The following is a 22,321-nucleotide window of genomic DNA, read 5'->3' as shown; positions in this document are numbered from 1 at the left end:
ATAGTAGTTTTATGTTGTTTGATCTGCCAGAGAAATCTGGAAATAATATAACTCATACTTGTTTTGAGGGTGGGAAATGTTGGTTATTTTCAAGGGTTTTTGTTAAATAAAATGCAACAAATACATTCTTTCACTTCTTTTGGAATATTAAGTCTTAAGCTTAAGGCCTTAAAATCAATGTTGATAATAGTCATTTTTGACCAGAATTCTTTTTGTTTAAACAGTGGAAGAGTTTTTATAAATGATTGTTGACTTGGATTAAATTTGGAAAACCAAATATGAGGATCAAGGAGTTGAGACTAATTTAAAGACCAAATTTTATATATGTAGGACAGTTAATTTTAATAAAACAGTATCTCTTTGCTAGATAGTGTCATTAATAAAGAAACCTGCTTTATTTTGTCTGGATATGTTTTTTTTTTTAAGTATCTAAAAATGTGTTTTTCTGTCATAGTAAGTTCAGTATAGACAGCAGAATTTGATTTTTGTAGAGTTCCTTATTGTGTAAAAATAAACATAACATAAAGTTCATTGTCTTAGCCATTTTTAAGTGTTTGTCAGTGGCATTAATATATTCACAGTGTTGTACAAGTGTTACCACTGTCCATTTCCAGAACTATTTTTTTTAAAGTTTATTAGAGAGAGAGGGCACACATGTGTGTGGGGGGGGAAGGGGCAGAGAGACTCCCAAGCAGGTCCCATGCTGTCAGAACAGAGCCTGACTCAGGGTTCAAACCTATGAACCATGAGGTCATGCATGACCTGAGCCGAAATTTGACCCAGATGATCAACTGACTGAGCCACCCAGTTGCCCCCTCCAGAACTTTTTCAGCATCCCAGATAAGAAACTTTGTACCCGTTAAAGAGTAATTCTCAGTCATTTGTTCCCCTCCAGCCCCTGGAAACCTTTTCACTTTCTATCTCTATCCATAATTTGTTTATTCTAGATACCTCATATAAGTTGAATCATACAGTATTTGGCTTTTTATATCTGGATTATTTCACTTAGCATGTTTCCACGGTTCATCCATATTGTAGCATGTTTAAGAATTTCATTCTTATGCAAGGTGGCATCTTGCATTGATGCATCTTGATTTGCATTTTCTTTGCATTTGCATCGTGATTTGCATTAATGGATTGTCAGTGTCATTGGTTGGGACAGTGACTAGGGAGTTGAACATCTCTTCATGTGCTATTGGACATTTGAATATCTTCTTTAGAGAAATGTTTATATAAGTCCTTTGTACATTTTTTAATTGGGTTGTTAGAGTTTTTTGCTGTTGTATGATTTCTTTAGGCATTCTGGATATTAATTCCTTGTCAGATCTGTGAGTTGCAAATACTTTCTCCCATTCTGTGGATTGTCTTTTCATTCTTGATAGTGTTCTTTGATACACAGATTTTTTTTTTTTAAGTTTATTTATTTTGAGAGAGAAAGCAAGAGCACAAGCAAAGGAGGGGCAGAGAGAGAGGGAGACACAGAATCTGAAGCAGGCTCCAGGCTCTGAGCTGTCAGTACAGAGGCCGGTGCAGGGCTCCAACTCACAAACTGTGAGATCGTGACCTGAACCAAAGTCAGATGCTTAACCGACTGGCCACCCAGGCACCCCAATAAACAGATATTTTAATGTTGGTGAAGTCCTGCTGTTTTTTTTTTCTTTTGTTGTCTGTCCATAATTTAATATTTGACGTTAACAATTGGCAAGTAAAATTGCCATCAGTATGGCATAGTATTTCCTGAGATAAAAGATATAGTAGAATAAGTGATGAATTTAAAGTTCGATCTTTGGGACACCTGGGTGACTCAGTTGGTTAAGCATCTGACTCTTGATATCCACTCAGGTCATGATCTCGCTCTCCTGGGATGGAGCCCCACATCAGGCTCCCCACTGGGCATGGAGCCTACTTGGTAGTCTCTATTCCTTCCCCCCTCTCTCTGCCCCTCCCCCACTCTCACTCTCTGCCCCTCCCCCGCTCCGTCTCTCCTCTCTCAAAAATAAATACACCACTTAAAAAAAAAATAAAGTTAGATCTTTAATTATTTTGCAACCAAGTTTCTTAATTTGCCAGTAAGCATAGTGTTACCGTCTCATGGGGTTATTGGGCTTTAGGAGAAAACATAAAATTATCTTACAGTAAGAAAGAGGTATCATTATTATTTTTATTAAATCTCTAGTTTAAAAAAAAAGGTGGGGGGGGCGCCTGGGTGGCTCAGTTGGTTAAGCGTCCGACTTCAGCTCAGGTCATGATCTCACGGTCTGTGAGTTCTGTGAGTTCGAGCCCCACGTCAGGCTCTGTGCTGACAGCTCAGAGCCTGGAGCCTGCTTCAAATTCTGTGTCTCTCTCTCTCTCTGACCCTCCCTCCGTTCATGCTCTGTCTCACCCTGTCTCAAAAAAATAAATAAACGTTAAAAAAGTTAAAAAAAAAAAAAAAAAGGTTGGGTGACACCTGGGTGGCTCAGTCACTTAAGTGTCTGACTTCAGCTCCTGTCATGATCTCGCGTTTGTGAGTTCGAGTCCCGCATTAGGCTCTGTGCTGACAGCTCAGAGCCTAGAGCCTGCTTCAGATTCTCTGTCTCCCTCTCTCTCTGACCCTCCCCCTTTCGCACTGTGTCTCCCTCTCTCTCTCTCCCTCTCTTTCAGAAATAAATAAGCATTAAAAAATTTTTTTTTTAATTTTAAATCTCTGGTACAAAAAATTTTTTTTCTATGTAATAGTGATATGATTCATCTCCTGAACTTCTGAGACTTAATAGAGTATTAATTTTTTTTGTAATGAAAAATCTGGTTAGATTATACATGCTTAGTGGGACATAGTATGCATTTATAATAAAAATTGCTTGGTGAGTAAGTGAACATTTGCATTTTTGATTTTTTTTTTTTTTTAATTGAGTTAATTTTTGTTCTTTCCTCAAGGCCTATATGAACCCAATAGCAATGGCCAGATCCAGGGGTCCAATCCAGTCTTCAGGGCCAACAATCCAAGATTATCTGAATCGACCAAGGCCTACCTGGTATATGTGTAACAATTTAACCATTTATAAGATTTTCATAGATTTTTTAAAGGTTACTGTTACAGTTTTAATTGATTGCAAAGCAGTTGTCAGATACATAATTTTTTGAAGTGATATTCATTGGTGCTTTCTTTTCAATGTATGAAATACACGCATCATGCATGAGCATAGAACAAATATTTGAGAAGCCACCACCCTGTGTAGCTAAAGAGCTAGCAGTTAACCTTTCATATCAATCTCTTCTCTATCCCCTAAAAGAGACCTTAAGCTTGCAGTTTTAAGCTATTTAAAATGGTAGGTTTGACTAATCTCGCCCTTCATTGAAGTATAAGTAGGTGTTAGGAAGGATAATGTTAAGCCATGTTTCTATTCTTACCTGATGGCTTTTCAATAAGTTGAATTTCCCATTTAAAAATTTTTGTTTTAAATTGTTTTTTGGGTTTTTATTTGCCCTCATTGAGTAACTCTGATTATTTGTAAATAAAGCATCACAGCACTGGCCTTACTTTTTTTTTAGTACGTCTTATTATTAAATATCAGACTCCTGAGATAACTTATGACAAGTTTCAGAGTTGTTAGCTTCATAATGCTTGTAAGTGCCCCTAAAAGCTGGATAACTATGGTTGAAAGTTGTGCTTATATGTAACAAGGACTCTTCCTTTGAGTTAAATAGAAAGTAAGCCATGTCTACCTCTTAGAGTTTTCATGAATGCTGTTGTTGACTGTTGCAGCATACCAGAAAATTATCCCAAAACAAAATACATTTTACCTTCAAAATTGGTGAGAAGAAATGAACTTTAAGGGGAAGTGCTCGAGAAAGTATATTATGTGTGTATCAGAGTCCCCCAAGATAGCCCTTCAGTTGTGTAATTTGCTAGAAGGACTCCCAGATAGTTGTACTCTTGGGTAAGACTTATTACACTGAAAGAGTACCAGCCACAATCAGCAAAGAGAAAAGTTGCATGGGGTGAAGTCCAGGGGAGATTGGGCTCAGGCTTCCAAGGCTTCTTCCTATATAGTCACATGGAATGTGCTTAACCCCCACAGCAATGAGTTGTGTTAACATACATGAGATGTTGCCAACCAGGGGAGTTCATTAGAGACTCAGTGTGCCCAGGGTTTTTACTGGGGACTAGTCAGCCTCTCCCTATCAGATCCCAAAATCCCAGACTCCCTGAAGAACAGGTTCAGCCTAAGCAGTAGTATTTGTACAGATAGGCACAGTGAGCCACTCTTAACGGAATGGTAAGGAGCCTTCAAAATCCAAGTTCCCAGATGCCAGCCAGGGCCAAACTTGTAAGCAGGCCATTCTGAGAATTAGCAATCAGGCATGTTGTACCAACTCTTCTGTGCAGTATGAGAGGTGCATTGTAAAATAGATGTTTAATAATAAAATTTAGTAGTTTAAATAGACCTTAGCTCTCCCTAACACTGAAACTATCAGCTTTGGGACCCTAGGCAGATTTCTTACCTGCCTCAAGCTTTGCTTCGTATCTGTAAAATTGGTGTAATAATACTGTGTTTTCTCACAGGATTGTTGTAAGGATTAAAGGAAAATGTATTGAAAACAGTGCTCAAATGTTTGGTGTATTAGCTCTTGTAATCCATGTTTGGGAAAGGAATAATCAGTGTTATTTGAAAGACTGTGTTAATGATAATTGACTTATAAGGCTATGAACAAAGAACTTTAAAATGTGTCAACACTGGAATGGAAGTTTATTAGGATACTAATATTTTTTTATTTACGAAATTTTGGTTTTGTTTGTAAGTATTCATCTCTAATTTGAATTGCTTGAAAACTTATGTGTCTATTTTATTAAGGGAAGAAGTGAAAGAACAACTAGAGAAGAAAAAGAAAGGCTCCAAGGCATTGGCTGAATTTGAAGAAAAAATGAATGAGGTTTGTAAATAGTACCTGTTTGAAAAAATAGACACATATGTTTTCTTAAAAGAAATATGACATTGGGGCGCCTGGGTGGCTCAGTCAGTTGAGCGTCCGACTTCGGCTCAGGTCATGATCTCATGGTCTGTGAGTTCGAGCCCCGCTTCGGGCTCTGTGCTGACAGCTCAGAGCCTGGAGCCTGCTTCGGATTTTGTGTCTCCCTCTCTCTCTGCCCCTCCCCCTGCTCATGCTCTGTCTCTCTCTGTCAAAAATAAAATAAAACATTAAAAACAGAAAAAGAAATATGAAATAATTTTTTAACAAATCAGGGGTCGGGCATGGTTTTTAGGTTTAAGGGCGCTCTGTACATTGAATACAGGTTTGTATATAAATGCACGATTTCTTTAAAATAAAAAGAGCAAAAAGTTAAAAAGTGGAAAATCATCTTACAGTAATTTAGGTCATCTGGGTTCTTCCCTTTATCTTCCCCTGCCCCCATGGCCCCATATTGCTCTGAGTTTTCCATGATGTTTGCCTGTTTTGGTCACAAACATGTATGTAGTATTTCAGGTACAATGTAGATTAATTCAGTTTTTACTGTCTGGAGAGAGAATCTAACTCTTTTTTTTTTTTTGTAAAAAAGAAAAAAGTTGTCAGCCTCAGTGATAATACCTACTCCTCTTCTCAATATGCACTGGAGAGCTCCCACTCTTTAATATCCCCCTTAATAAAGAGCTTTTAGAGGATTCTTTGGTGACAGGGTTCTGGCACCTGGAATACCTTTTCCCTGTTCTTAGAGGCTGAGATGGTGAGAGGTAATAGAGGATAGAGGGAAGGAAGTAGTAGCTGTCTATATCAGGTGTGTTAGAAGGGGATAGATAGCCTTTGATGTTGTTCATAACCTTTTTGCAGAACTGGAAGAAAGAACTAGAAAAACACAGGGAGAAATTATTAAGTGGAAGTGAGAGCTCATCCAAAAAAAAGCAGGTAAGAGTTTAATGTTGTTTTTAATATCACAGTTGGGTGTAGTAGTATCAGTATAATATTAAAAACTCATATCAGCTTATTTAGATTTGTACTTTTATTTGTTTGTTTTTAGAGAAAGAAAAAAGAAAAGAAGAAATCTGGTAGGGTGAGCAAAAGTTTTCCATTTTTCTAAATGTTACGATTAAGAGCTTACAAGAAAAGTAAGATAATTTATACAACCTGTATGCTGACTGTAGATGAGTCAAGGAGCCTGGAGGTCCTTTGGTAGATATGGGTGGTTTTGTTCTATTAGCAATATAAAGAAAGGCACCACCCGCCTTATAACCTAGTAGTAACTCCTCTGTTGCTATCAGGGAGGGAAAGGGGAAAATTGACTACCATTGCCATATCTGTTACTTTGTTGAGCCTTTTTCGTGTGTGTGTGTGTGTGTGTGTGTGTGTGTGTGTGTGTGTGTGAGTGAGAGGGCGTGTGACATTTCACTTTTTAATGTTTAAGTCTTCAGAATAATACAGCATCTGTTTCTCAGCCACTAGATTGATTTTGTTAAGTATTTGAAAGACTTAGTAATAAAAAAATTCCTGCATCTCACAAGCTTTAATTGTTTTGTGCTTGGTCAAGTATTCATCTTCTTCTTCATCAAGCTCTGATTCTTCCAGCAGTTCTTCGGATTCTGAAGATGAGGTAAGGTTTGCCTGTGATGGCTCATGAAATAATAATCTCTAATTTATTTAATGACAAGAGGAAATCCATTATGTAATATTTTAGAAATGTTGACTTGCAGGTTTTGGTTAATTATCCATAACCGAGAGCACTGACAGGAATGAACAGCTAGATACTTAAATATTAACATATTTTTTTATATTCCTAAATTTATCTTATTCACTTAAAAATATCAGAGAAGAAATACAGTTTAAAAATCTAAAATGCTATCTGACTAGAAGCTAGAGGGTACGTGTGACTCAAATTACTTGACTTTTTTTTATAAAACAGGAAGGTTAGTATAGGTTATACTTTACACAGTTATTAAGGGGGTGCTTGGTTGGCTCATTCGGTAGAGTATGTGACTCTTGATCTCAGGCTCAGGAGCTCAAGCCCCACATTGGGCATAAAGTTTACTTTAAAAATACTGTTAAGTAAAACATGTATTTACAACTTGGTTCTTTCATGGATAAAGTTTTTATATTAATAAAATGCATCAATTATATTTTTGAAACAAAGCAAATGTTTGTAAAAATGTTTTATATAGGATAAAAAACAAGGAAAAAGAAAAAAGAAAAAGAAGAATCGTTCACATAAATCTTCTGAAAGCTCCATGTCAGAAACTGAATCGGACAGTAAGGTAAAATTACTTAAATTAGCAGCATTTTGGATAGCAAACCACATTTAATTAGCTTCTTTTAAGTCATCCTATCTTAAATTGCTCTCAGTTTGGAAATGAGATACTATTTTTTTTGTACTTTGATGGTCTGTGCCATTTAATTGATATACTTAATATCTTACATATGGTTTCAATTGTTCTCTAAGTACTTCCACATATGTCTCCATCTCTCAACATTTCCATGATAGCTTTATGATAAATATGACAGATACTATTTTTTCCATTTTCATAAAGAAGTCAGAGTTTAGAGAAAAAAACATACTGTACTATCTGGTCCAGTATCCTATTCCTAAATCTGCTCTGTACTGTCCAGAATTGTGAAACATAATTGGCATTGGCTCTCAGACATTTGTGATAATAAGGAATACATGCAAGTTGTAATAAAAGTGTAGATTCCTGGGCCTCATCGCCAGAGAGTATGATTCAGTAAATCTGATTAGGCTCAGAAGTCTACATTTTTAATAGATGTTCTCTATGATTCTGATATAGGGGTGTCCTCGGACCACAATTTGACAAACACTAACCTAGGGTCTCAGAAAAACAAAGCAACTGTCTGGTTTTGTGGCAGATCTCTACTAGTCCTAGTGTCATTTCTTTTGACAAAATTCCTGGCATCCAGAAAGTATTCAGTAAACACTGGTGTTCTTTTTGTCTTTTAAGGCTGAAGACTTAGTTTCATGATAATGATAGCTAATATTTGTCCAAGTGCCTCCTCTGTGTTAGGCATAGTTCTAAGCACTTGACATTTTAACTCAATCCTCATCCACTTTTTGGATAAGGAAGGCTCAGGGAGGTTAATGGCTAGAACTGAAACAATCAAAAGAAAGAAATTCTAGCCTCTCCTCCTTACGAGGAGAGTAGGAAAATGAGATTGGTGGACGTCCACACTCAGTGTGAATTAGAACTCCCATGCATATGACCACCACGGGTAAAAATAGGCAGATGGCATTAAGTCTTATTTTTTAAATAAACTAGGTGGTTATTATAGATAATCTGTCATTTGAGGTATACCTAGATTTGATATGTAGCTAGATAAATGAAGAATGCCCATTTCCTTACAGGCACATATATACACAACATAACGTTCCTCCTACATTTTCAGAATAAAATTCTGGCGTTGAAGTAAACTTTTTCCAGTTTATATAATAAATTGAGTGAATCATAGAGCAAATCACTGTTTTGGTATTTTTGTCCTTATACTATTATGCTGTATCTTTTAAATTTAAAATTTATATATATATATATATATATATATATATATATATATATATATATATATATATATATGTTTGTGTGTTTAGGATAGTTTAAAAAAGAAAAAGAAGTCAAAGGATGCAACTGAGAAAGACAAGGTAATTATAATTTTACATTGCCTTTAGTCTGTCATACAATACTTCATTTACTTCAAAAAATTGACAATATGTTCTCCCTTTTAACTTAAAGAGATTTATTTATTTTGTTTTTATAGCATTTCTCGCTGATTTAAGGAAATCATTTATTGAATTCATTATTGAAGGTTAAAAGATCACAAAAGTATTCCTGCAGAGTTTGAGTTTGTACAGATTATTATCTCAGATTAAAAATTCAAAATGATGGAGAGTAAATATTTCCTTTGTTTCTTCAAGTCATTTTATTTTATTTATTTTTTAAATGTTTATATTTTGAGAAAGGCAGAGTGTGAGCGGGGGAGGGGCAGAGAGAGAGGAAGACAGGATTGGAAGCTAGCTTTGCACTAACAGCGTGGAGCCTGCTTGGGATTCTCTGGCGCGCACGTGTGTGCTGCGTGTCTCTCTCTCTCTCTCTCTCTCTCTCTCTCTCTCTCTCCCCCCCCTCCCTCTCCCTCCCTCCCTCCCTCCATCACTCTCTCCCACTCTTCCTCCCTCCCCCGCCTCTCCCCTGCTCACATTCTGTCTCTTTTTCTCTCAAAATAAATACATAAACTTTTTTTAAAAAGTTAAAAAAAAAGACTTTTTAATTACAGAACCTGGAGTTCTGTTTCAAATTGAATACATCGTAGATAAGTTTTGAAAAACCTTTTTACTACTATGGATATTTTATTTTTATTTATACTTAACTATAAATGCAAGTTTATTCCTGTGTTTCTGATGTACAATTAAAAATCTTTTTCTGGTTCTTAGTAATAAAAACCTAAAGGAAGCAGTTACTAATGAAAGAAAACTACAGATCAGTGTCATTATATTTTATTCAGTCTTTTTAAACATATTTTTTAAATTGGGGTGTAATTCACATAATATGCTATTAAACATTGTAAAATTACAATTTGGAGGAATATTGTGTATATACAGTGTTGTGCAATGACCACCTCTGTAGTTTAAAAACGTTTTCATTACCCCCTCAAAAACAACCCATACTCATTAACTAATTACCATTCTCCCTTTCCCCCTTCCCCTAGTAACTTCTGTTCTGCTTTCCATCTCTAGATTTATATATTCTGGATATATCTTTGTTCTATTCTGTTTTGTGTTTTGTTTTGTTTTGTTTTGTTTTGTTGAATCAAAAGTGGAACTTCATGGGCACCTGGCTGGCTCAGTTAGTAGAGCATGTGACTCTTGATCTTGGGGTTGTAGGCTTGAGCTCCATGTTGGGTGTAGAGATTACTTAAAAATAAAATCTTTTTTAAAAAAAGTAGGAACTTTAATAAGTGTATCACTTGTATTTACATTAAAATAAATGGAATTTATTAGAATTAAAACAGTCCTTGCTATTTACGAATTGAATGTATAAGACAAATTATCCTTTGTATTTGTTTTCTGTTTGTTTACAAATTCAATAGTATTACACTTTGGAAAGCCAGTTACTTTTTGTTAACTCTGATACAAATATAAGGTAGCATTAACATAGCATATTCTACAGATTTAAGGACAGGTAAAACTTAGCATTAAACCCTCAAACACTGCTTCTTCTCCTACATTTTTTGGAGTAAAACACTGATATTCTTTTGTGGACTGTTTAGCTTAGGCCTGATTTTCTAGTGAGAACCACTCAGCAAGTAGGTGATTTCAGTTCCACATGGAAGAGCTTCAACAGAAGCTTTCAGGCAGCACCAAGGGCTGGGTGTGCTAAACCCCTGCCAGCTGTGCTGGTCACTGGGGCTACAGCTGGTAGCTTGTAGTGAAGTCAAGTGAAGCTTAACTTTACCGGGGCAGGTTGAAGAACAATTCTCTTATAACTTCCAGGGCTAGATCTTGACAGGGACACTCTGTGGATCACAGAGGATGACATAGACTCAGGACAGGTCCAGGTCCCTTCCCCTCTGAGTATATCATTTAAAAGCAGTCATACAATGTATTGCTTTTTGTGTCTGGCTTCTTTCACTTAGTGTAAGGTTTTCAAGGTTCATCCCAAGTGGTAGCATGTATCAATACTTCATTCCTTTTTATGGATGATTAATATTCCACTATGTGTGTATGCCACAATTTGTTTATCCATTTGTCTGTTGATATTTAAGTTGTTTCTACCTTATGCTGTTGTAAACATGTATGTACAAGTTTCTGTGTGGACATATATTTTTACTGATCTTGGATATATACTTAGTAATGGTTTTAATATCAATTTGCAAATAAAAAAACCCATTTAGACACTAAAAAAAAGCCATCATGATCAAAATGGGTTAATTTTAAGAATTCAAAGATAAGAACTTTATTAATACAATTTGCCATATTGTAGTAACTGCCCAAATGAAAGAAACCGTAATTGCCAAAGGGATATGATGTAATTCGACATTAATTCCTGATTTTCTAAATCATTATAGAATAAGTAGTACCTTTCATATTTAAAAAGATATATGTGTTAGGGGCGCCTGGGTGGCTCAGTCAGTTAAGTGACCGGCTCAGGTCATGATCTCATGGTTCATAGGTTCAAGCCCTATGTCGGGCTCTGTGCTGACAGCTCAGAGCCTGGAGTCTGATTGGGATTCTGTGTCTCCCTCTCTCTGCCCCTCCCCGACTTACCATCTGTTTCTCCCTGTCTCAAAAATGAATAAACATTAAAAAAATTTTTTTTAAATACACGTGTGAAACTAAAAACTGGTAGTATACAAACATGAAATACTAAAACAACTGCATTGTGATTTTGTACTTCAGTATAAGGTACAGAGTAATAATGTGTTTTTACAGAGTAAAAGACAAATAATACAATAAACAAATACCCATATACATATCAGCTGGAGTTGGCAAATGATTTACATTTTGTCATAGTTGCTTCAGGTCTGGTTTTATTAAAGAAAAAGTACAGGGTACCTTGGTGGCTCAGTCAGTTGAGCGTCTGACTTCGGCTCAGGTCATGATCTCACGGTTTGTGAGTTCGAGCCCCGCGTCAGGCTCTGTGCTGACAGCTCAGAGCCTGGAGCCTGCTTCAGATTCTGTGTCTCCCTCTCTCTCTGCCCCTCCCCCACTCACACTCTTGTCTGTCTCTCACAAATAAATAAACATTAAAAAAAAGAAAAAGTACAAGACACCCTCTCCTTCCTTAGAGGCAGCTGTTTCTGAAATTAATGTGAATTTTTCCCATCCACATTTATACACTTTTATTGCATAAGTATATGTTCTTAAATAGCATTAGATATTTTGCATTTTCAAAATGGTATCATGTTTCCTTCTGGCACCTACTTTTTTCATTCAGCATTGCTGTGGACATTTATCCTTGTTGATGCCCTCAAGTCCTTTTGCTTATAGTATTCTGTTATATTAATGTGCCATAATTTATTTCTCCATTCCTTTTTTAAATTATTTTTATGTTTTAGAGAGCATGAGCAGGGGAGAGGGACAGAAGGAGAAAGAAACTCAAGCCAGGCTCCATGCTCAGTGCAGAGCCTGATTCAGGGCTTGATCTCATGACCCCCTGGGATCATGGCCTGAGCCGAAATCAAGAGTCGGACACTCAACCAGCTGAGCGATTCAGGCGCTCTTGTTTCTCTATTCTTCTGTTTTTGGGACATCTAGCTGTTTTCATTTTTCAGTAATGCAAACAGTGCTGCAGTGACTATTATCCATTTTTCCTTTTCCACAAGTTATCATTACTTTTCTAAGACACACCTGGGGAAAAAGGAAATAAATAAGATATACCTGGGACTATAATTTCTAGGTTCAAAGATGTTCATACATTTAACTTGTCTAAATTTTGCCCACCCAAATGCTCATTAATTTGTATCCTGCTAGTAATGTATTGACCGTACCCTTGTTCCACATACGTGATGGTCAACACTATGAAATTTCTTTTTGCCAATTTAATATGTGAAGATGGTTTAGCCTCTTCATTTGCTTATTAGCCATTCAGATACCATTTTCTGTGAATTGCCTATTCATAGTCTTTGCCTACTTTTCTGTTGGTTTTTTGTTTTTATGACTCATAGGAGTTTCATATTTTAGATATTACTCATTTTTCATATACATGATGAACATTTTGGGGTCCATGGCTTCTCTTAATATTGTTTAGAGTGACTGTTATAATCATAAAAAGGGTGTAATTTTTTCCCTTAGGCAATATTCTTTGTTTTTAGAGTTTTCATTTTAATTCCAGTATAGTTAGCATAGTGTTATAAAAAAGGGTGTGATTTCAAGTCATATATCAGTCATTGTTTTCAGCTCGTTTTTAAATTGTTACAAAAATGGAATATGATACCTAGTAATAGAAGGAATATCCTGTTTCTAATAGTAACAAGACTATATAGGAAATTTTTAAAAAATTGATCAGAACTTACTTGAAGAAAATATGCAAATCTATTCAGAGAAGCACATGAAGATGAAGATTCAGTAAATTTTCCTGGGTATGAGCTACCCTATTAGACATTAATGCTTTGGTTAAAAAATAGTGTGGTATGGTACAGGAATAGCAAACAACAACAACAACAACAAAAAACAGTGGATAAAATGGAACTAACAGTTGGGGGAGGAGGGAACAGTCTGGAGCCCAAGTAAAACTTTGTAAGTATTTGTGGAACTTAATATATGATACAAGTGGCTTTTCTTGGGACAAAATGATTGTCCGTTTGGAAAATATAAAGCTGGGCACTCCTTAAGGCCAGATAAATCCCAAATATGTCTGTTTTAAGTCTGAAAGTATAACTGGAGAAAGACCATGGAGAATATGGTATTGGGGTGGAGAAGGCCCATGACTCAAAACTCAAAACTTTTGACCAGATAATTCTAATTCTGAATGACAAAGATCACAAAAAAGTAAACCATGAACAAAGTTTAATATAATGAACAAACTTAGTAAAAACTAGGAATACATAATTTAAAACTTCGTAATTAAAAAATGATACTTTATATTTGCTGTGGAAGCAAAGGCAGAAACAAATACCTTATATACACAGAAAAAGTGGTAAAATTCATGTTTAGGCATTTCTTAAAATACGACTGTATTCCAATTATCTGAGATTAATATGATTGATAAAAGAGCCCGATAAGGAGGCTTCTTGGTAAAGTGTGATTCATAAATGAGTGAAATAAATGATTGAGGGGTGGTGGTGGGAGAATGAGCAAATCATTTGGGTGAAGGCTACTTTGGTCTTTCATTTAAACATTGTTATTAGGTAAAGATTTTGTACTCACGCACCCTTTACTGTATTTCAACTTTGTTTTTGTTATTTTTTAAGTTTATTTATTTATTTTGAAATAGAGAGCGAGGAAGTGCGAGGCAGGGAGAGAGAGAGAATCCCAGGCGGGCTCCGTGCTGTCAGCGCAGGGCTCAATGCGGGGCTCGATCCCACGAACCATGAGATCATGACCTGAGCCGAAACCAAGGGTCGGATGCTTAACTGACTGAGCCACCCAGGTGCCCCTCAAGTTTGTTTTTATTACTTATTTATTTATTAAAGTTTATTTATTTTGTTTGTTTATTTGGAGAGAGAGAGAGAGAGCACAAGCAGGGGAAAGTCCGAGTGAGAGGTAGAAAGAGAGAATCCTAAGGTGCCCCCAGGTGCCCCTCAACTTTTTTTTTTTTTTTAATTTTTTTTTTAATATTTATTTATTTATTTTGAGACAGGGAGAGACCGCATGAACAGAGGAGGATCAGAGAGAGAGGGAGACACAGAATCTGAAACAGGCTCCAGGCTCTGAGCTGTCAGCACAGAGCCTGACGCGGGTTTGAACTCACAAACCGTGAGATCATGACCTGAGCCACCCAGGCGCCCCTCAACTTTGTTTTTAATAGCAAAGAACCCATATGTATGCCTGCCCTCCAAAAAGAGATGGGTTAAGTAAATTCTGGCATATGCTGTCAATGAATGTCAAAGGCAGCCATAAATGACAATGTAGTTGCATGAAAAGGTACTATTGGGTGAGAAGAGCAGGTTCTAAACAAGAATTTATGTAAAATAGTAAATGTACACACAGAGAGCTGTTTCCAAAAATCTTCATGATGTTTAATGCCTGGTACTGGGCTTCAGGTGAATTTTCTTACAGTGAGCATTTATCATTTCTACCAAAATAATAAGCTGTTTGCAGAAACAAAATTAAATCACCTGTAATATAACACAGATCATCACTGTTAGCTTATTTTCTATGTGATTTATTTTTGTCCAATAATCTTCAAAATTGGGTCCATGCTATATAGTTTCGTGGTTTTTTTCTATATGATTCAGTAGTGCTCATTTTTTCCATTGTAGTTTTTTTATTGTTACGAACTAGTCAGACATACAGGAAGAGTATATGGAAAATAATAAAATGACAACCTGCATATCCACTATGAAGCTTTAATAAATCTTAACATTTTGCTGTACATCAGATGTTTTTGAAATTTTTTATTCCTCAGAGTGTATATTTTTAAGTGTCTAATAACTCCTTCAGTCTTTCTTCTTCCCCAGAGTTACACATTTTCTCATCATTAAGAATACTTAGAGATGAAGATTTTTTTAATATGAATTTAACACTGGGAACATACTAAAGTAATTTATACTGTGTAGAGATCTTTTTCAATTATCATGATTACCCTTTGGGGTGTGTGTGTGTGTGTGTGTGTGTGTGTGTGTGTGTGTGTAGCACTAGGCTTTTCTGATCCAACACTGGGTAGAAACAAAACAATCCAAATACAAGGGACTTAAATCTTCTGCCACCTGTATGGTTTCTTACGAGTTTTTATAATTCTGTCATTTATAATTAAAATAAGAGGGGTGCCTGCCTGGCTCAGTCAGAAGAGCATGTGTCTTTTGATCTCAGGGCCATGAGTTTGAGCTCCACGTTGGGTGTAGAGATTACTTAAATTAACAAATATTTTTTAAAAAAGAGGCGCTTGGGTGGTTCAGTCGATTGAGTGTCTGACTTCGGCTCAGGTCATGATATCATGGTTGTGAGTTCAAGCCCCACGTCAGAGGCTGTTCTGTCAGTGCAGAGCCTGCTTCAGATCCTCTGTCTCCCTTTCTCTCGTCCTTCCCCCACTCATGCTCTCTCTCAAAAATAAATTAACTTTTAAAAAAAAGGAAAAAAATGAGGATATTACATCTAAAAGGACATGTAGTTATGTCTTTTAGGGTTATGTAATAAAAGCATTATTTTATTGGGGTTAAAGACTGAATACTGGTGAATGTCATCAATTTTAGACATTTCTAAAATGAAAATAGGTAATTTTTGTGATAATTGGAAGAATTGTTAAATAGAACTTAGAAGCGAATTTGTGTGGCATAGCATTACATCTTTTTGAGTCAACATACATGTATTTATTTTTCATAGGACATTAAAGGACTCAGCAAAAAAAGAAAGATGTATCCTGAAGATAAACCTTTATCATCTGAGTCCTTATCAGAATCAGATTACATTGAAGAAGTAAGTATATGATCAAATCCATTTTCTTCACTTGAAAATGTTATTTGATTTTGGGGTGCCTGGGTGGTCTAGTTGGTTAAGTGTCCAACTCTTGATTTCAGCTCAGGTCACAATCCCAGGGTCATGAGATTGAGCCCCACATCCGACTCCGCACTGACAGGGAACCTGCTTAAGATTCTCTCCCTCTGCCATTCTCCCCCCATCATGTGCATGCTTGCGCGCGCGCTCTCTCTCTCTCTCTCTCTCTCTCTCTCTCTGAAATATAAAAATAATTGTTCAGTTACTTGATTTTAATAAAAGAAATTAGTTAAAAGAAATACGTCATGAATATTTGATTTACTCACTTCTGTAGTAAGTGTGCTATGAAAAAGAAATGGAAGTTCTGTTTCAGAACGAGTTTTTCATTTCCTAGAAGATAATTATATAGCTAATATTATAATTAACCGTATTTACAAATATCTATTCTGAGCTATTTTTTAATGTTTATTTATTTTTGAGAGAGCACAAGATGGGGAGGGCAGAGGGAGGGGAAGAGAGGATCTGAAGCAGGCTTCGCACCGACAGCAGCGAGCCCAGTGTGGGGCTTGAACTCATGAACCATGAAATCATGACTTGAGCTGAAGTTGGACACTCAACTGACTCAGCCGCCCAGGCGCCCCTATTTTATTTTATTCTTCTAATATTTACTTTTTACTATACTGCTATTTTGATTACGTGAAAGATGCTGTTTGATGTGTAGTGTATTGAAACCTAGCATTCCCTTGTTTTTATTTGGAACTACTACTATTTAAGAAGTAGAACAGTGATGAGATAGAGCAGAAATGTTGCTGTGATCTTTTTTCCTATCTATAAGGTTGAGAGGAGAATTAGGTAGTCTCTATACTATGGTCCTTTTCAGCTCTGATATTCCTATCTTGGATTTTGTTAGATAATTTTAGGTCTGTAAGTTACCATCTTTAAAGTGTTTTTCTCTTGGATTTTGTTTCCTCATTTGTAAAATAGGGCCTATTGCTCCCCTTTTGTAATAGTATTTTGTAATACCCCCCTGAAATGAAATTGAAATGAATTGAATTGAAATTGGCAGCATATATGTATGTATTACAGATCTGATCTACACATTTTATATTAATATCCCCTAACATATTTTTTTTAATATATAAGAAAATATTAATGTATAATTTTACTAAATTTTATTTCAGTGCATAAATGCTGAGTGTGATAATACCAGAATACATAAAATCTTAAGACATAACAAAATCCAAGCTGTAGCAGGTACATTACATAAGCCCTTCAGAAACTCTAAAGTAACATTGTCGTCAATGCATTTTCCAAAACTCAGTAAAGCTCTGGATGAATGAAACAAAATACAGTCTTCCCTTTGTTTATATGATATCTGCATTTCTGGGATGTGCAAACAGGGATTTAAGGTGTAAGAAGGCATTTAAAATGCCATTTGATTGTCAAAATGGTTTTTACATATAAATTTTAAAAAAATGTCTTGAGTGCAAGTTACATATTTGTCTTCTCAACAAAAATTCAAACTTTTTAGGTACGAGCAAAAAAGAAGAAAAGCAGTGAGGAACGAGAAAAAGTAATAGCAAGTATCATTTAAATTTTTTACATGACAATAGTGTGGTTCTTTTTGTTAAGATAAAATGAATCCTTATAAAGCATGACTTCATTTACTGGGCCTAAATATTTATTGGGAAAAATGTGGTATTCAGCTTTACTTAATGGGTTAAAGCAAGTTAAATTGGCTTAGGAGAAAGGAAGAGTATCCTAGTAGTAAACGTGTCCTGTTTCCATTTCAGTGTTTTATTCAGCATTTCATTTTATTTTATTCCATATTCAGTGCTGTTAGAAATGAAAACTCAAACTTTTTTTGATTTTCTTAAGCTGTAATATGAAATATGAGATTTAAGTATGGTGATTCCCTCATCTTCAATAGAAGTTACTTTCAGATCAGCCAAACCTTATATAACAACAGAAAAACCCTCTAAGCACAGGACGCAATAAATAATGTGACAACATAAATAATTCACTAATAAAGATGATTCTTTTGATTGTTTCTAAAGCCAGCTCTGCTATTATGCAAATTGAGAAGTATAAAAGGAGAAAGAAGGAAGAGGAGAATAAAGAAAATGGAAGTGATATTCAAATGAGAAGCAGACCAACTTGGGGAAAGTAGATAACAGATTATCAAAGAGTAATTGCAGACCATATCATTAATTTAGGAGCACTCAGTATAAGCATAGGTGATTGCCTTTGAAAATATTTTCTTAGGGAGAGGTAGAAGAAAAATGAGAACAGCATCTTTTGTAGGTTTGAGGGTTAACTTCCCTTTCCCGGAATTTCCCTCACTCTTAAATGAGGGTCTTTTTCTGGTAGAAAGAATCACCTGGGAATATATGACTCAGAAGTAACATTTACTGTACTTCATGACCAAGGCGACATTTAAGAGACTTTTTTTTCTGAATGGGAATATAATTTGAGTGAAAACTGCTTTGGTCTTTGGTTCAGATTAACTAAGACATAATAGTTAATTTAGGATAGTTCTAATTTGTACTTGCATACCACACTGTTTTCGTGCATTCAGCTAGCATATGTTTATTAAGCATCTCTATGCAGGCACTATTGGTGTTAGTAGTGTTGCTATAATGGAATACAAGATGGATAAGAGGATGATATGTAAGAAAGTGACTTTGGGGAAGGAAAGCCTTTTTGAGGAAGTAAAATTAAGCTGAAATAGGATTTACAAGAAAGAACCAACCATGTGAAGGTCAAAAGAAGAATATCCTAAACAGAGAGAAGAGCTGAGGACCTGTGGTAGGAATGAGCTTGATTTGTTTGAAGAATGGAAAGAGTAAGCATGGCTTACACCTAGTAGATGAAGAGGAATTGCATACAGTGAGGTTGGGAAGTAAGCAGAGGCCATGTCACGTAGCCAGGTGTTTCAGTTTTAATCAGAATGCTTTGGGAAGCTATTTTGAGTGTTTTTAACAAAGAAGTGACCTAAATCAACTTTACATTTTTAAAATACTGTGGCAGAGATGGAGTAGAGAGAGGTGAGGAATGGTGTTCGTATCACAGTGGTAGTAGTGAGGATGGACTGGTGTGATGGATTTGAGTTATGTTTTTGGACTTAGATGGTAGGGCTTACTTGCTGCTTTGGATGTAGAGAGTGGAGTTAAGACAGAGTAGAGCCAACCGCAGCTTAGTTTCTTTGCCTTAATAGAGGTGCCATTTACTAAGATAGCTAAGAGAATTTGGAGAGAAAAATTAACATTTTTATGGTAATTTTAGATACACTTGTTAGGTATCCAGGAAGAACTCACAGTCTTGAGTTCAGAGCAAGGACTAGATAGGAAGATTTGGTATGTAAGTACTATTTAAAGCATGGGAGACTGAGAGAGCATGTGGAAAAGGAAGGAGGTCCTGAAAGGTCAAGCAGAGGAATAAGAACAAGCACGGGAGGTGAAAGGGTCTTTGCAGTAGAAGAAAGCAGCAGATTGAGGTGTTGCGGAAGCCACGAAGAAAAGTATTTTAAAAAGAGAGTAGTCAACTGTGCTTTTATGAAAAAGCAACCTAGACCCAAAACGTTAAAGGGCCAAATACAGGGAATTTTGTAAAATTCCCTGTGCACTTGATCTTTTCATGAAGAGAATGATGAAAGTTAGCTTAAAGCTGCTAAGTGGTAGAGACCTTTGAGAGGGGCAGGGGGATTGTGGAAAGTTCTTATTGATTCAGAAATGATAGGAAGCTTTGCTTTTGCTGTCTTTACACATCTCCTTTCTTGCTTTTTTTTTTTCCTTTCTTGCTTTTTATTTTCTTTTGCAACAACTAGTCTCTCATTTGATACCACTTTTCTAAGTATCTGTTTCTAAGAGTTCTGCCTTCTCTTCTACATCAGAAATAGTCACAAGAGTCAGAGTTCAACAAAATTGTAGCTCTCTTTATCTAGTCATGAGTTGACTACTTTTTCTAGGCTTTAGTGGCATTTTTGTCTAAAAAATAAGCATCTGAATGCATGGCTGGTTCTGCAGGTACAGTGTATGACTCTTGATCTTGGGGTTGTGAGTTGAAGCCCCATGCTGGGCATAGAGCTTACATAAAAGCTTTTTTAAAAAATTAAAGTTACTAAGCTAAGTAGACTTTTCAACTGTACATCAATATTTTGTACCAGTTAGTTGTTGTTAATTTAATAATTAAAATAGTTACCAGTGAAGACAGGACCTAATAATTATGTTCCTGTTTACCCAAAAAGTACCAGATTTAATATATATTTTTTCCAAAAACTGTCATTTATAAAAACAGTTGTGTTTTGCTGTGATATGAGGACTTCTTTGCAATAACTACAATTACTTCGCCTTTACAAATTATATAGTATGAGATACAGCAGTTGATATGATTATTCATAGAATTTATTTTCTATAGAAAGTTTTATTTAGAAACTACATTAATGTGCTGATGACTTAAGAATTTTTCCATATCTTTTTGAAAACAAGCACTCTTAGTCCTCATGATATTAATTATTTAGACTTTTCCAAAAATGTTCCGAATAGTTTACTTGGTTGTGTAGATTGTTTGAAATAATTATATAGTAGCTTAGAAGTACCATGGTAAAGTTGTTTTAGACTTGCATATTTTCCTGTAGAAATGTCTAACAGGGAACTCTCTTTACAGGAAAAAACAAAAAAGAAAAAGAAGCATAAGAAACACAGTAAGAAGAAGAAAAAGAAGGCTGCTAGTTCAAGTCCCAACTCGCCATAATATTGAGAAAAATCAGGATTCCTTTATAAAGAAAGTGCAATGTCTAAGGAAATCTCAACTGTGAAAATTATGACATAATTACTAAAATGCATGAATTTTCTTGTTTTTAGAATTATTACTGGACTATTCAGTAGCCACTTGGATGCCTCTGTGTGAAAGGGCCATAATTGTTGCCTGCTGCTTGAACATCAGTCTTTTCTCTTCCAGTGCTTAACAACTCTGGGAGATAATACATTGCAGTTGTGCTAGTGGTTAAGATATTTGGGGATAAAGTTAATATTTTTGACTTGAAGTATCTTATGATAAATCAACAGAAATCGAATCTGGATATATCATTAAGATGTAATTAGAAATGACCAGATGACTCGAGTTAACATTTTGGAAATAGGGATTACATTGATATTTCAAAATCCTTATTCTGTAGATAAGTGTATTTTAATTTTTTCCCCTTATATACTTTTATTTACCCGGGGAAGGAGCTTTTAGGGTTGGGGGGGGTGGTTTGCTATCTCTTTAGCTAGCAGAATAGCGTGCCTTTTATCCTCACACATCCTATTTTTGTGGACACAGTAGCCATGCTTCATGGGGAGGTCAGAGCTGGTACAGCAGTCTTGCCCTTAGACATCCTTGGACTCTTGTCATTTGCTGCTTTAAGTGAACCAGAGTAACAGCCTTTTGCAGCACGACAAAGCCCTAAAAGCTCTGGGATTTACCTCCACTTCAATAATACTGAATGTTTTTTAGCATTAGAATGTGTTATAACATTTGAATTAATTTTGACTACACTTTGGCTTTGGAGAGGAATCATTTCCAATAGACACTGGTACTTTTTGAACTTGATAGCTAAAGATTATAAAATGCATGTTTTATACTGTTAGTTTTAACCAGTCAGGAAAATTTTATGTAACCAGTGATAGTTATTTTATTTTTGTATGAATTTTGTTTAGGCTGCAGTGTTTAGCTTTTATTAACTCCTTATTCTTGCTATCTTAAATTCCATACTGTGTTTAATGGCATACTTGCCAAGATACTTAGCATGTAAAAAGAAAAAAGCAGACTTCTAATTTTTTTTTTTTTTCCAAACAGCTTCATATTGAAGCTGAGTCTTACCATAAACAAGTTGAGTGGCAGGCCTGGTATGCTGTGTCTTGTTACATAAAGCTATTGCCAGAATCTTAGTAAATATAACATTTTAGAAATTTGTCTTTGTATATTCATGACAAATTATGACAAGTTAAGTGAGAATTACATTATTGCTCTTCCTGTCATATTTTACTAAGATTTTGTGCCTCATATCTACTGCTGAATTGTTTACTAGTAACGTTAAAAGGAATTGATAAATCATTTTCACTTTACATTTTTATATAATCAGGTAACATGAAATATAATTTGATGTACAATTTTGCCTGTTTCAGAGGGTGTGCTAATTATAGTGGTATATGCACAAAACATTTTGGCATGACAAGAGGCTGAATAAATAGCTATTTTACTTAAAAATAGCTGTGTTCT

At 35.5% G+C, this 22,321-nt stretch overlaps 1 protein-coding gene across 6 annotated transcripts in view; it reads left to right on the top strand.

Moving 5' to 3' along the window:
* Positions 1-22,311, top strand: part of FAM133B (family with sequence similarity 133 member B) — a 29,783-nt gene extending 7,472 nt beyond the window's left edge. For 2 of the 6 annotated variants that reach the window (XM_060632451.3, XM_078442475.2), the window contains exons 2-11: positions 2,917-3,014; positions 4,836-4,914; positions 5,809-5,883; positions 5,996-6,028; positions 6,503-6,565; positions 7,131-7,223; positions 8,564-8,614; positions 15,950-16,042; positions 17,592-17,639; positions 20,726-22,311. In XM_060632451.3, coding sequence (XP_060488434.1) covers positions 2,917-3,014; positions 4,836-4,914; positions 5,809-5,883; positions 5,996-6,028; positions 6,503-6,565; positions 7,131-7,223; positions 8,564-8,614; positions 15,950-16,042; positions 17,592-17,639; positions 20,726-20,812 — 720 coding nt within the window. In that variant the 3' untranslated portion in view covers positions 20,813-22,311. Of the gene's footprint in view, positions 1-2,916; positions 3,015-4,835; positions 4,915-5,808; positions 5,884-5,995; positions 6,029-6,502; positions 6,566-7,130; positions 7,224-8,563; positions 8,615-13,901; positions 14,081-15,949; positions 16,043-17,591; positions 17,640-20,725 lie in introns of those variants that run through there. The other 4 variants (XM_060632452.3, XM_060632454.3, XM_060632453.3 and 1 more) reach the window with 4 other exon arrangements.
* Positions 22,312-22,321: the final 10 nt, after the last annotated feature.

Source organism: Panthera onca, chromosome A2 (genome assembly GCF_046562875.1).
Source record: "Panthera onca isolate mPanOnc1 chromosome A2, mPanOnc1 haplotype 2, whole genome shotgun sequence".
NCBI classification, from domain to species: domain Eukaryota; kingdom Metazoa; phylum Chordata; class Mammalia; order Carnivora; family Felidae; genus Panthera; species Panthera onca.
Note: the sequence above shows the minus strand (reverse complement) of the source record. Positions and strands in the feature narration are given on the sequence as shown.